Source organism: Falco cherrug, chromosome 6 (genome assembly GCF_023634085.1).
Source record: "Falco cherrug isolate bFalChe1 chromosome 6, bFalChe1.pri, whole genome shotgun sequence".
Taxonomy (NCBI): Eukaryota; Metazoa; Chordata; class Aves; order Falconiformes; family Falconidae; genus Falco; species Falco cherrug.
This window is the reverse complement of record NC_073702.1, coordinates 5747823-5760626: the sequence shown is the minus strand read 5'-3', so window position 1 is coordinate 5760626 and position 12804 is coordinate 5747823. Positions and strand designations below refer to the sequence as shown.

The window sequence follows — 12804 nt, the reverse complement described above, 5'->3', positions numbered from 1 at the left end:
AACTTATTATATATATTAATATATATGTTGAATAAAATATAATAATATCTTTTAATGTCCTCATCCTATCTACTGCTCCTGCAAGCTCTGCCTAGCAGGAGAGAAAAATGTACCTCTCTGGGGCAGCAGTGGCACGTGCAAATCCTGCTGCCAATGCTGTAGCTGCAGTTAGTACTGATGTATGAGCAAGTACGAGAAGTAATCGGGCCACAGCATCACAAAGCTTAACACAGATGGAAAGTTCTTCTTTTGCTCTCCCTTGATTCTGCAGCCCATCATTACCTCTGCCTATGGCCTATTTGGGTGTTGCTACATGGCTACCGTGAGAGCTGGTGACTTACTTGAGGAGCTGAGGGACTGCTGCAGAAATTAGTATGTTGCTGATTTATACTGGGAGGGATGTTGAAAAAAAGGTGTTCTCACGCAGAACAGTTACCAAGCTACTCCTTTATGCTGCAAATAAAAAAGAATAACAGGGGAATATCAGTTGGTTTATATCCTATCAGACATACGCTTGTATGCTTTTAAATATGTTTGGCAGGGTGGTGACTTTATCATTAAAGAGCTATTTCTGTCCTCCATGTCTGCAATTAGAGCTCAATAAGAAGTTTAAATCAAGCCCTTCAAGACATCAGCACTAGGGCTTTAATGCTTTCTAGATAAGTAATGCAGTCAATACATCAGTCTCAAAGGAGGTGAATGGCAAAGCATGAAGATACTGCTATGTGATAAAGCACAGGCAAGGAAACAAAACGCTCACGTGAGCGAGCATGAATATTAACACCTATGAACACATCTTGTGGATGAGCTGTCCTCTAGAGGAGATCTGAAGGAAAACCTCAAAAGGCCTTTCCTAGGATTTTAAGATAAAGGGAAGACTGAATTTTGTTATCCCATGGAAAATTAGTACAGCTGTGAGTGGCCTTTTGCTAATGGCCGTAAGAGCTGCTCCTTCCCTTTACTAATATAAAACCCATAATGTCAGCTGTCAATCTATGACTGGGGTTACACCAGTTCTGAGCCTCCAGCTGAACAAGTCGGGACGGAAATGAAAGCCATGCTGGGTCACCAGCAAGGCACAAAAATCAGTGGGAACCAACACTGGTGGAAATCAGGCCATGCAGATACCTAAACACAGACTGAGACATTTACCTTGAGGTCTCTTTTTTTTCCCAAAGCTGAACCACTGCTTCTTTACCTGAGCAACAAAAGGGATTAGAAAAGAACAACTTTATTTTGCCAATCCTATGTTGAGGAGGAGGATGTGAAGGGGAAAAGAAAGTCCTGCCCAAAGAAGTGCAGATCAAGGATTTGATGAAAATGTCCAGCAGATCCTGAGCAATGGGCAAATTCTAGCCAGCCAGAAGATCGGATGGATTAAATTTCTGCAAAGCTATTTGAAAGACAGCAACACGTTCTGCCGCCTAGATGTCTGGCAGTGAGGCAGCAGGGACTTCACAGAACTAAAGGTGGTTCCTGGTCTGTGTGCTCTGTGGATGAGAAACTGACATTTCTTGAAGGACTGCTGGGGAGGTCTTGTAGCCAGCGGTGCTTCTGCAGCCAGAAGTCTGCAGAGCTTTGGTTATATTTTTCCACTTGCAGCCCTCACTTGATGTCGAGCAGCGGTTGTATAGGATAACCCTGTTTCATGGTATTGTTGGGGTTGTAACCAGCACAGCTCCTCTGTTCAAAGGAGCTGCAAATGTGCCTTTAAAAGCTTATGTTTGCTTTATGCACCACTGTTCCTATAGAAGATTGTGGATGTTAACTGACGCTTTTGTATCCTTTGAAAATACAATTAATTCACTGAAGCATTGCAAAGAACATATGGAATGGGAAAAATAAAATGGACTTCAAAGATAAAGAGTTACTCAACAGGTGAACAAAATAAAATTGACTTCGCAGGCACAGACTGATGAGAGGTTAAGTTAGCTGAGGCTAGAGGAGACAAAGACATTACATGGGCTGTATGAAATTCAGAGCAAGGTGAGGATTCAGACAACAAAAAAAGGGAAATCTTCAAGTAAGCACACAATTGAGCAGCAGGAAAAAGATGACAGTGTATGAGGTTTTCAACACTTCTGCAAGTGGCAGTACAGGTGGAAGCAGATGCCAAGCGTAGTGTCAGAGCATGACGCTTCAGCAAAATTATATTCTGACTAATATAAAGACTAGAGATGAAAAAATGCGATCCAAATCCTTGTAGCCAAAGAGAAATTTCACCCTTAGCGTTCCAAGGAGGTTCAGAATGAATCAAAGGGAGTCAAGAAAGGAAGCTGGCTAAAGAAATTGAGCAGATCGTGGAAAATGTAGATGACATTAATTTGCATCAAGGTAATATCCAGTGTTGGGGCTAACAATGAAATTACTCAAAGGTTTAAAAAAAGGCAACAAAAGGGTTAAAAGGGGATCTATTTGGCACTGTGGACATAAAGACCACAAAAAGACTTAGCCTCTATTGCAATTTACTTCAACCACCTGCTCCACACACATACACGCACACACACCACAGCTCGGGCAGAAGCTGAAGATTAGAGATACGTCGATTCGTTGTACTCCTTTCTAGCTGAAGTACTGGGGATGAGCGTGAAAACAAGTGCCTGGGCTGCTTCTGCTACCAGCCAGGCAATGGGGCAGGTAATCTCTCTTCCTCCTCACATGTATCATTTATTCCCTAGATTTAAACACACACACCCCTCAACACCCACACAGTTTGTCCTGCTCACTAGAGACACAAATGACCAGAAGAGCCTCCACAGCCCGTTTCCCTCAGATGTTATCAGTGACTTGATTTCCCTCCTTACGGCTGCACACATGCTCTCATGAGCAAACAGCAACCTGAATACACCATTAACTTCTGATTGTGCTGAATGTAACTTATTGGGCAAAGTGTTTGAATAATGCTGTTGTTGTTGAATATATTCATCAAATAATCATTTCTGGCATTCAATGAGGTCTACAGAAGGCTGGCTAATGTGTATTGAGCAACGCGTCCATTGAAAAGCATAGCACTCAGAGAATTAGTTCACCTAGATTTCAATCAGCTTTGCTAATTTAATTACTTTAAAAGCAGAAAAGGTATCTTTGTGTAGAAGAAAATGGGGAAAAAAGTAAGAAAATGCAAGATCAAACTAAGTAGAGAGGAAGTGGGGAAAGCATTCAGAGTGTTAGGGGCACAAAGAGGGCAGGCAGCTTGGAGCTTGGGCAGCAGGCAAATTACAGGAAGAAGGTGCAGTATTATAGGAAATGGAGATGGAACGGTGAGAAATAACAGGAAGGACATGAGCTTGGGAATAGTATGAATTCTGTACAAGCAAGCTGAATAATCCTCACATGCTGAGAAATGGAAAAACACTTTCTTATTCTGATACAAAGATTGCTAATGGGAGTATTTTGCTGCACCTACAACTTAGCTTTTTTTTTTTTTTTTTTTTTTTTTTTTACGGGAAGAAAGAGACCCATAAATTGTGGCAAAAATGATAAAGCAGAGAGTAAAAGTAGAAAATCACGGAGAAGAATATAGGATCATAAAAAAGCAGAGCTGGTAACAATCCTGAGAGTTCACCCTCTGTTGTTTTTGTTTTACAACCTAAAGCATCATTGCGGCTCTTTTTTGCTTTTTTTTAACACCAAGGATCATCTCAGTGTTACGAGGAAAAGAAAAAAAAATACTGCCACAGTGGGTTCCATAAACAACAAGGAACGAAATTTAGCTTCAGATGTTCATTCAGTAACTGCATTTTCCCCTTATTTTCTTTGGTTCCTGATACAAGGAACCGTTTTATGGTCACTGAGTCTTTGCACTTGTTTCATGGACTACCCATGGAACAGATTTGGTTCATTCTCTGGCCCCAAGAAGGCTTGGTTGCGCTTGTACTGTTCCTGACAGTTCAGTCTGCTCTTAAACTGATGGAAGCTCCACTAGCCTCCCCACCCCAGCACAGTGCATCTCTTCCAGTGCTCTGCTACAGAAGAAGGGGGAGCAGGAAACCTCCTGGCTACACCAAGGTGCAGTGTAACTCCATTCTAAGTCACCCAACCAAGCTGCGTGTGCACCAGCTATCCAAACCGTTGCACATCTGTGATAGGAGCTGAAAAACTATTGCTACGACTCACTAACCTTGCAGTGCCTTTGTTTCTTGTCCAACAGTGGGAGTGCCAGTGTAAGGCGATTTCCAGGCACTTGTGAAAGAGTCAACAAGAGAAAACAGAGAAGTCATAAAAATTAGCCTAGGTATTTATTTACCAACTAACTACGGGAAGGAAAAGACTAGATGCAAGAGAGCTTACTTGGTCATTTAGCACTAGACCAGAGCTGGTTGCTTTGGCCTTTACACCTGACTTTCACATAAGCTTCCACAGCAGCTGGGGACAAATCTCCTTCCTTTCTGGGCTTCAGGATCTTAGCTGCCAAACATTCACTTCTCTGAAAATATCACTTCTAAACTACATCTTCAGTAGGCTTTGTAACCTTAAGCAGGCTTGGCGTTCTTTTTTATAGCCAGTGATGGCAAAATCCCATCTTGTTTTGTACTTAGGGAAACCACAAACACCACTTAATAACCCAGCAGCTGCTGAGTGTGATGCTTTGCCAGCTGCTAATTGCTGCGGTCTCTCCTCTGCAGCAATGAATGGGTTTTGAGAGAGGGCAGACACAGTTCACTGTTTTCTTTGTTACTTTGGTAAACTATGTAATTAAAAAAAATTAAAGCCAAAATGACTTAATTTTTTTTTGAAGTCATGATGTCTGTATTTCGTCTACACAACTACTACTGCATTTCTCATCACCTTCACACCAAAGAGATAAGCCACCTCTCCCATACTCTTCCAATGTCAACAAAAAATCCCTCTACATCAAACGATCTTCAACATTAAGTATTACTGCTCCATTCAGGCTACTGTTGTAACATTTTCATCAACTTGTAAAAAAACTGAATTGACTAAGTCAAAAGATTTCCACTCGAACAAGTGATTGTCAATGGCCACATTACAGTTTGTAGCTCTTTAGTAGTTATAAAGTACTGTAATAACACAATGAAAATAGGATTATATCTGTGATTTATGCTGGCTGATGGGACACTTTCACGAGACTCTTATCAAGCCTGTTTGACATTAGAAAAACAACTTTTTGTTCGGTAAAACTGTTTTATAACAAGAAATGCTAACTTACCTGAGTCTCAGTGATCAGTTATAGCTGAACCCCAGCTTTCTAGTGGCATTAACAATCAACGATTCATTTCCGAGAAAGGGAGTTACTGCTCTAAGCCTTGAAAATGGAAACTGCTCGTCTCCTAGGTAATATAAACTAAACGAGTGAAACCTGATCACATCTCCTGGCACACTGTTCAAACCAGAACCATGATGTGTTTTGTATTATCAGAAAGATAGGAGGAAACTATGGCATTTGTTTAAAGTCGCAGGCTTTATCTGCATCTTTTGAGCATTCATCGGTATCAGCTCCAACGCTGCATGCTTTGTGCTTTCATGTTAGCAACTGCACAACCTGAAGGCATGCATGCTGGGGCGTCCAAAGCAGCGGACAATGATCAGTGACCCTCTATGAGACCCATGCAGCCTGTGCTCTTGCAAGCCAAGAAGTCACTTGACCAAGTCAATCATGCATGAACGTGTGCAGAAGACTCCCTGCAAAGAGCCCGTCTTTCATATGCCATTCCTACGGGAAGGACCTGGAGGATCTGGGTAGCTCCCCATTTCAGATGCTGCTTCATTACTAACTTTTGTCTCATCCAGCTTACGCTGTCTCTTCAATATTAACTTTACTGCAATATCAAAACAGCAAAAAAGGCCTTCGTGATACACTTCTTGACTCATCACCCCTTTATAGTATGGCTTCTACATTTTTTTTCAGATAACTTTGTCCACGTGAAAAACTTGAAACCACTGTATGGAATTATGATAACCTTCTGAAATCAGGTAACTGACCTAAGTGCCTTAACTCCCACCCTGTTTCCTCTATGACATTTCACGTCAGATTTGCGTTTTGGGTGCTCTTTAGCAAGTAAATTGTCTGCTAAAGAAAAATATTCTTTAGGCACACATTATGCCTAACAGGCATATGTCCAGACAGGTCTTTCTATTAAAATTTTTAAATTACAGTGATTTCCTCAAGTTACTGAAGCCTGTTTTTTGTTACTAAAATGTATTTTGGTTACTGTACATGCTAATCAATTCCCGCATTGGACTTGGGACCTAAGACACTCCCCACCAGAAAGCCCATAACTTTATTTTTAATAACTAAGTAATGGAATAAGTTCATGCACTCCAAGGCTGAGCAGTTTGAGTTTCTTCTTTCTAAGCATTCTTCCTATGCAAGGAAGGCCACAGCAACCACAACTGAAAGCAGGTCTCCCTTTTCACCCTCCTTTTTGGAGGTGCAGTCTTAGATTAGCTCCAGTTTTTCTTTAAACCCCATTCTAAGGTATCTGGCTGTCCATTGTTGTAGTGAGCAATTTCAGTGCTGCACATGTTTTTCTGCTCTTCCTTTTTAGTAGAAACTAGCTTTTTATTTCCAGAGGGGATGCTTTGGGTTTTGATATTATTCTGTTCCCAGTCGGAAACAATTTGCCCACTCATTAATGAAAATAGAACACAACAAAGTGCCTTTTCCCTTCTGTATTTAATTCAGTTAAAAAGATTTATAAGCTTGATCAGTACTTGAAGAATAACAATTGCTTTAATCTTTGCCAGAAAGCATGGCCGGGTGATTGTTTGTCTCTCAGAGACACATCTGGCTAACAAGTGTTATAGAAGACATACACATAATGTTATGAAACACAGAGGAGTCACTCTAACAGATTTTTGTTTCTAAAATGCATATTGCCTTAAAACTGTTCTGGCTTGTCAGTGGTAGGGTCCCAACCACTCCATGCTGCTGTGTGAAAACTGCTTTCTTTCAATTGGAATTATACAAATGAGCAATATCACCTGAAAAGCAGAATAAGGGCTCTTGAGACTGACATGAGCCGAACAACAGGCGCACAGAAAGCTCTCAATGCCGCCTCTGTCTAGCTGGAGCTCTGTTTGTTTCTTCTTCTGCATTTACGTCCTTAATACAGCAATACTGTTTCACATGCCTTAGCGCAATAACGGTTCCCCTCACTGTTAGCTGTAAGGGGGAGGGAGCACTTGTAATTCATAAGTTTTGTGTTCCTTTCTCCCCCGGTTTTGTTCAGGGGAAAAAAAAAAAGTCCCATTTGTCAACTCTAATTAAAATACCATAAAACTCACAGTGTATTGTAAAAATCAGGCAAAGCAGGAATGCAAATACAGACTACACATTCACATATGAAAACCCTAACAAACACGTGGTGGAAGTGGCGCCTCTCACTACAAGTCATACCAGTGCTGAAGTCCCAGTGTTGATGCAAAAAGAATTTATTTTTTTTTTTTTTTTGTCCACAACAGCTTTGTAACTGTGTCTCTAAAGTAGGGGTAAGATTATCAGTAGCTTGAGGCATCCTATCTTTATTTTGAACACAATGTGAAGCTCTCTTCTTCTGCAGTACTTGAAATAAGCAGGAGCTGTGAGGTGAATCAGCAAAGACGTGGAGGCGCACTGCTGCTCCCCGGACTGCATTAGGCTGGCTAGCGCATGCTAACGACGTCTGCGGGACACAGCTTCAGGTTTGCTCTGTTCTCTGCAGAGGCTCTCCTGCAGCTCAAACAATGAGGGGATGTGAGTCTCAAGAATAAGCAGAAATTGCTATTAAGTTCTGAATGGCCATGGCATACAACACAATACCAAACGCAGAATCCCAAGGGAATTTATTTAAAAGAGAAATAAATCTCAGTAACAGCCTCAGGTCTGGAAAACGAAAGGGGTTTTTGCATGGTTACTTTTCAGGAGAGATATAGTAAGAGGGTGGGTGACTCAGAAATACCACAGATGTTTACAATTCTACCCTTTACAGAGTGTCTGCTATAAAAAGATGCCAGACAACTTTATAAGCCTTGATGGATTGAGCATTTAAACATCCTGTTGGGTCAGATGATAGCAACATAATATTCACATTAAAGATAAAATAAAATGCTTTCCCATAGTCATAAAGCAAAACTAGAGACAGTAAGGAGTCCAGGCTTTTCTTCACTGCAGAGTTAATCTGTTTAGCACCTGCTCAATGTATGCCAAGTACCACCATTCATGTCAAACCCCATTTCTAAGTCCTTCTCTGCTTCTCTTTCTACACATAAAGCCTTATCCCACAACTCTTGATATGAAGAATATTTTCTTTCCAGCCAATGGTGTTCTTTTAACTGCGTATGATTTCGTCCCCCACTAATGATGTCTGGGACTTACTTGTCCTTTGTAAAAAAGATGGGAACTGCTAGAGAACTAGCAGCAGTCCTTGCCGTCCTTATCAGGCAAATGTGTTCTGGCATAAATCCATCCTATTGCGACCTGGAAAATACTGTCACAACCCTGGCTGACTTTGGGTCAGAAGTTTTATCTTGCATGGATGGGGTCAGGTAATGACAGTAACTGCTTGGGAAGGGGTGCATGGGCTGGTAAGCAAGGGCACTTCTCAGTCTAATGATGTAAATCTTTTACATTCCCATATACAAGGTGTCAGTTACTTGGGAGCTGTATGCAGGTCTCCTACAGTACTGTAAAAACTCCCCCTTCCCTCAAGAAAACCAAGCTACCTTCCCAAAAACCAAGGCTCATGCAAAAACCTTTTACCAGCTTCTTTCAATTACACAAACATGAAAACAAATGCGAGCAGCAACCTTCACTCAGACGTGACTTTCTACTCCATAGTTTCCAAACAAAATCAGCTGTGTGGCATATGCTGCCAAAACAATAGCTACCAGATTAGCAGATGGTATGTCGTGAATGAAATGTTGACACAAAACCCAGATATACCACTCAATCCTCTCTTGACACCAAAATTTATTTCCCTACTATTTTTCTCACTTCGTGATATTTACACACGGCAAAAAAAAAAATACAATTCTTTATATACTCCATCTGGATTTAGAAGGGACAAGCTAACCTGCAATATCCTATTAATCTGTCATTTTTTAAAAAATGCAGTTTGATTACTGCAAAAGAAAATGGAGCAAGTGGTTCTGAGAGTCTGTATATCTCTGTCCCCCTCTGCCTCCATGGCTGCAATAACCAGGCACCCCACCGAAGTCCCCTCGTATGCCCTGCGGACACAGGTAAGTGCGTGCCAGGGCACTGGGGTTACTGAGCCTGAAATACCCGTGTGCTGACCCCCGGCCTGCTGCAGCCAAGCCCCGCTAACGTCACCGCTCTCGTCTCAGCTCTGCCTACCTGATACCTAGCAGAGCACCACCGTGGGTCTCTCCCTACCCTCCAGGTATTGGCTTTTCTAAAAAGTTAAATTTCTACCCTATGTGGCTGAAACTGCCCGATGGCATCAAGGTCAGCAGGGACAGCCAGGGAGGCTCGAGCAGGCAGACGCGATCGCACGGGCTTCCTTTCCTCCGGGCTCCAGGCAATTACATTAATTTTACTGTTTACAAATAATAGAAACCAAAACGCTGCTGCAAAGCAGCATTTACGTAACCAGGAGTTTCCAGACGCCTGAGACCTTGAGTTCAGATCTAAATACCAGAAATCGGGTGCTGAAATCGTAGCGTATTTCCCTGCTGAGGTGGCCGCGCCGCAGCCCGGCCCGGCCCGGCCCGGCACACCGCTCCCGGGGCCAGCAGGCCGGGGTCCCCCCGCTCCCCTTTCTACATTCCCACACGTGAGCCACAAGTGCCGCCGGCCCCTTTACCCAGGTCGGCGCTGGCCGGACGAGCCACTCGTGGCACAGCCGCGGGGCGCCTGCGGGCCACCGCCAGCGACCGCCCGCCACAGGGCCACCGCCTGCGCCGCGGGGCGCTGGGCCGGCCGCGCCTGCTCGGGCGCTGCGGGGCGGCTCTGAGGTGAGGCGCTCCGGCCCCCCGCACCGCCCCCTCATTACGCGGAGCTCTGAGGTGAGGTGAGGGGACCCCACCGCCCCGGCCCGGGGGGGGCACCTCGCCCCGCCGTTCGGAGGGGACGGGACGGGGCCCGGGCGCTCTCCCGCCCTTCCCGCCCCGCGCCGCCAGCCCCTCCCGCCCGCGCCGCCGGCCTCCGCCCAGGAGGGGGCGCACAGCGCAGGCCCGGCCTGTCCCGCCCCCCGCGGGGGGCCCGGTGCCGGCGCGGGGTGAGTGGCGGCGCGGGGCGGGGGGCGCGGGCGCGCGCGGCCGTTCGCGGTACCCGCCGCCTCCTGAGGCGTGGCGGCGGCCGGGCCTTGCTCGTTATGTCCCGGGCGTCCCCGCTGGGCATTTCCTCTGGGAAACTCCCCACCTCGTCCCCGGCTTAAAGCCAGTAGCGGCGTCGGGAGCTGGCCGGCCGCCCCGGGGGAGGTTTCTGCCCTTGCCCTCGCCGCCCCGGCGGTGTGTTGCTGCTCGGTGGCCGGTGCGGGGAAGCTGCTGGGGCCTCGGGTATAGGCTGGTGACGTGCCACCCTGTGCCTGGCAGCACCTTGTTCCCGTGGGGTCGCCTTCAGCTGCCCTGGCCTCCCTGCTGTGCCCGGGGCCGTGCCCGGGGGAGGCCCGTGGCGAGTGCTGGGCCGGGTTTGGGAGCCCTGGAGCCGGCGGGACAGGGGGTCCTTAGCACCGCGTCTCCTCAGCCCCTCATAACCGGGGTTAACCGCCGGTCTGTGTTGGGCACCTCTGTGTCTTGCAGTGAGTGTAAAAGTGAGACCTGAATCCCAGGGTGTCGGGGTAGGTGGGTAGAGCAGCAGCACTACAGCTGGGTGTGGGCTGGCCTGGCCTGTCACATGTGAGGTTTAGAAAAATGAAATAATGTTCCCTGGCATTGTCTTTTTCGCCAGTAGTCTGAAGACTGCTGCTCGGTGCACAGGTAGCTAAAGTGCTAGTCAAAGGCAAGTGAAAAAGCCCAAGCCCGTTATCAGGAGACTTAGATTTGCTGTGTCCGGTCCATGAGATTATTTGTAAGTGATATCTCAGCTCTTTGTTGCATCTCCAAAAGTTAGTTTTAGCATGCACAAAACTGACAAGATTGAAAATTGCTGTGCTTAAACTGGGAATATTAGGTAACACAAAAGGCAATCAATATATACACAAACTAAAACTCAGGCTGTAAGAAGACAAGCTGAGTGAAAACTTGTACCCACTGAATGTAGTTCTTTCAGGTTTTTAGGAAAAATGACACCTATTTTTCATTCTGTTCTTAGGAAGTATTCAACATCAATTAAAATGTCTTCTACCAAACCTCCAAACGAAAATGAAACACCCAAAGAGAGGAAACCAGGACTGAGGAGTGTTCAAACAACTATGCTGTTCCGAGCAGTGAACCCAGAGCTTTTCATTAAACCTGTAAGAGGCTCATTCTGAGAGAAACAAAATATGCTTGGAGTGACATAGTTGCTTTAAAATAATCATTGCAATTCTGTGTGCATTATGTAACCATCTCTCGTTATACAAACCAGTCGTAACTAAAAATATTTTTACTTTTTTTTTCCCCACTGTTCGTTAAGAGCTCAGAACATTACATGGTTTAATCTGGCTTTTATTTCACTTTTATATTGTCTGATTCTCTTCTGCCTAGCCAAGTTGCTTTCAGAAAGACTGTTTACAGGCATATTACCCATGTAATTTGACAGGTTAAGTAATAGGAGTCCTTTTTTTTATTTTTTATAATTAAATTTGTAATATATTACTATAAATATATAGAAATATATTATAAATTAAATTTAATATTTGAAAGACAACAAAATGCAAGGGTTTTTATGTGAAAGGAGGGGATTTTTGGTAGCTTTTCAATATTTTGGGGTTTTCTTTTTCTTGCTTTTATAATTAAGTCAATGATACTCAGCTTTTATTTACACTTGCAGAACCCAGCAAGAGCGGATGAAATTTTGTGCATATAATAAAAGTAGATTTTGTGATAGTAATACATAATCTGTTTTAGTAATATAATCAAGGTTGCTTGGCAGAAGCAGAATGCATTGCCCTAGCAGAATATCCAGAAGAATTCTGTTAGAAGTTTGCAGTAGTTACCGTCGGTAATTGGTTTTGGCCTGTTCATTCGTGCTCAAGCAGCATTTGTGACCAGCAGAAGACAAGAGCACTGGGCAATGTGATGTTCTGTCTCCAGAAAGGGTCTTCTCTTTCCAAGGGAATTCCTTTTGCCATCAGGAAATCAAGTCTCCCCTCTTGTGGCTTTTCAAAGTAATTTGGATCAGTCTAGAAGAAGGCAATGTGCAGATCTCACAGTAGTTTACGGTTCACTTTCTAAGCTAAGATAGGAAAATGTAAAGTTTGTGTTGAAAGAAAAATGTTTTGACTAAAAATATGTGGGTTTTTTTTCTTGTCAGAACAAGCCTGTGATGGCATTTGGACTCATAGCAATTACCCTCTGCGTGGCCTACCTTGGTTATTTGCATGCAACTGTAGAGAATAAAAAGGACCTCTATGAAGCAATTGACAGTGAGGGGTCCAGGCATGTGAGGAGGAAAACTTCCAAGTGGGACTGAGGACTTAAAGGAAGGAAGTCAACAAATCAGTCGCCGAACTTTTCAAGGCAACACTATTTTTTCTCTGTCTATTGAAAGAATGTCTTTCTTGCTATTTAATCCAATTTAAGATCCTTTATAAAATGCTGTGCGCATACAAATAAATTGCAATTGAGATACATATGAACATAAAAGTGCTTTTAAGAATTGTTGTCTGTGATCTCCACAATATGTCAGAAGACAGGAAATTACCTCAGATGTGCAGTCAAGACTGCTAAGTGCCTTAGAAATTTATGTGATAATTCAGC

General features: G+C 44.0%; 1 protein-coding gene across 3 annotated transcripts; it reads left to right on the top strand.

Annotated features, from left to right (window-relative positions):
* Positions 1-10033: 10033 nt before the first annotated feature.
* Positions 10034-12703, top strand: SMIM8 (small integral membrane protein 8). Of its 3 annotated transcripts, none has more exons than XM_055714840.1 (3): positions 10034-10181; positions 11216-11357; positions 12359-12703. In XM_055714840.1, exons 2-3 carry the CDS (start codon positions 11238-11240, stop codon positions 12515-12517), a joined length of 279 nt encoding a protein of 92 aa, XP_055570815.1. In that variant the 5' UTR covers positions 10034-10181; positions 11216-11237; the 3' UTR covers positions 12518-12703. The 3 variants fall into 3 exon arrangements, with proteins under 3 accessions (XP_055570815.1, XP_055570817.1, XP_005434111.1); XM_055714842.1 differs by lacking the exon at positions 10034-10181 and adding an exon at positions 10192-10198; XM_005434054.4 differs by lacking the exon at positions 10034-10181 and adding an exon at positions 10235-10703.
* The last annotated feature ends 101 nt before the right edge of the window (positions 12704-12804 follow it).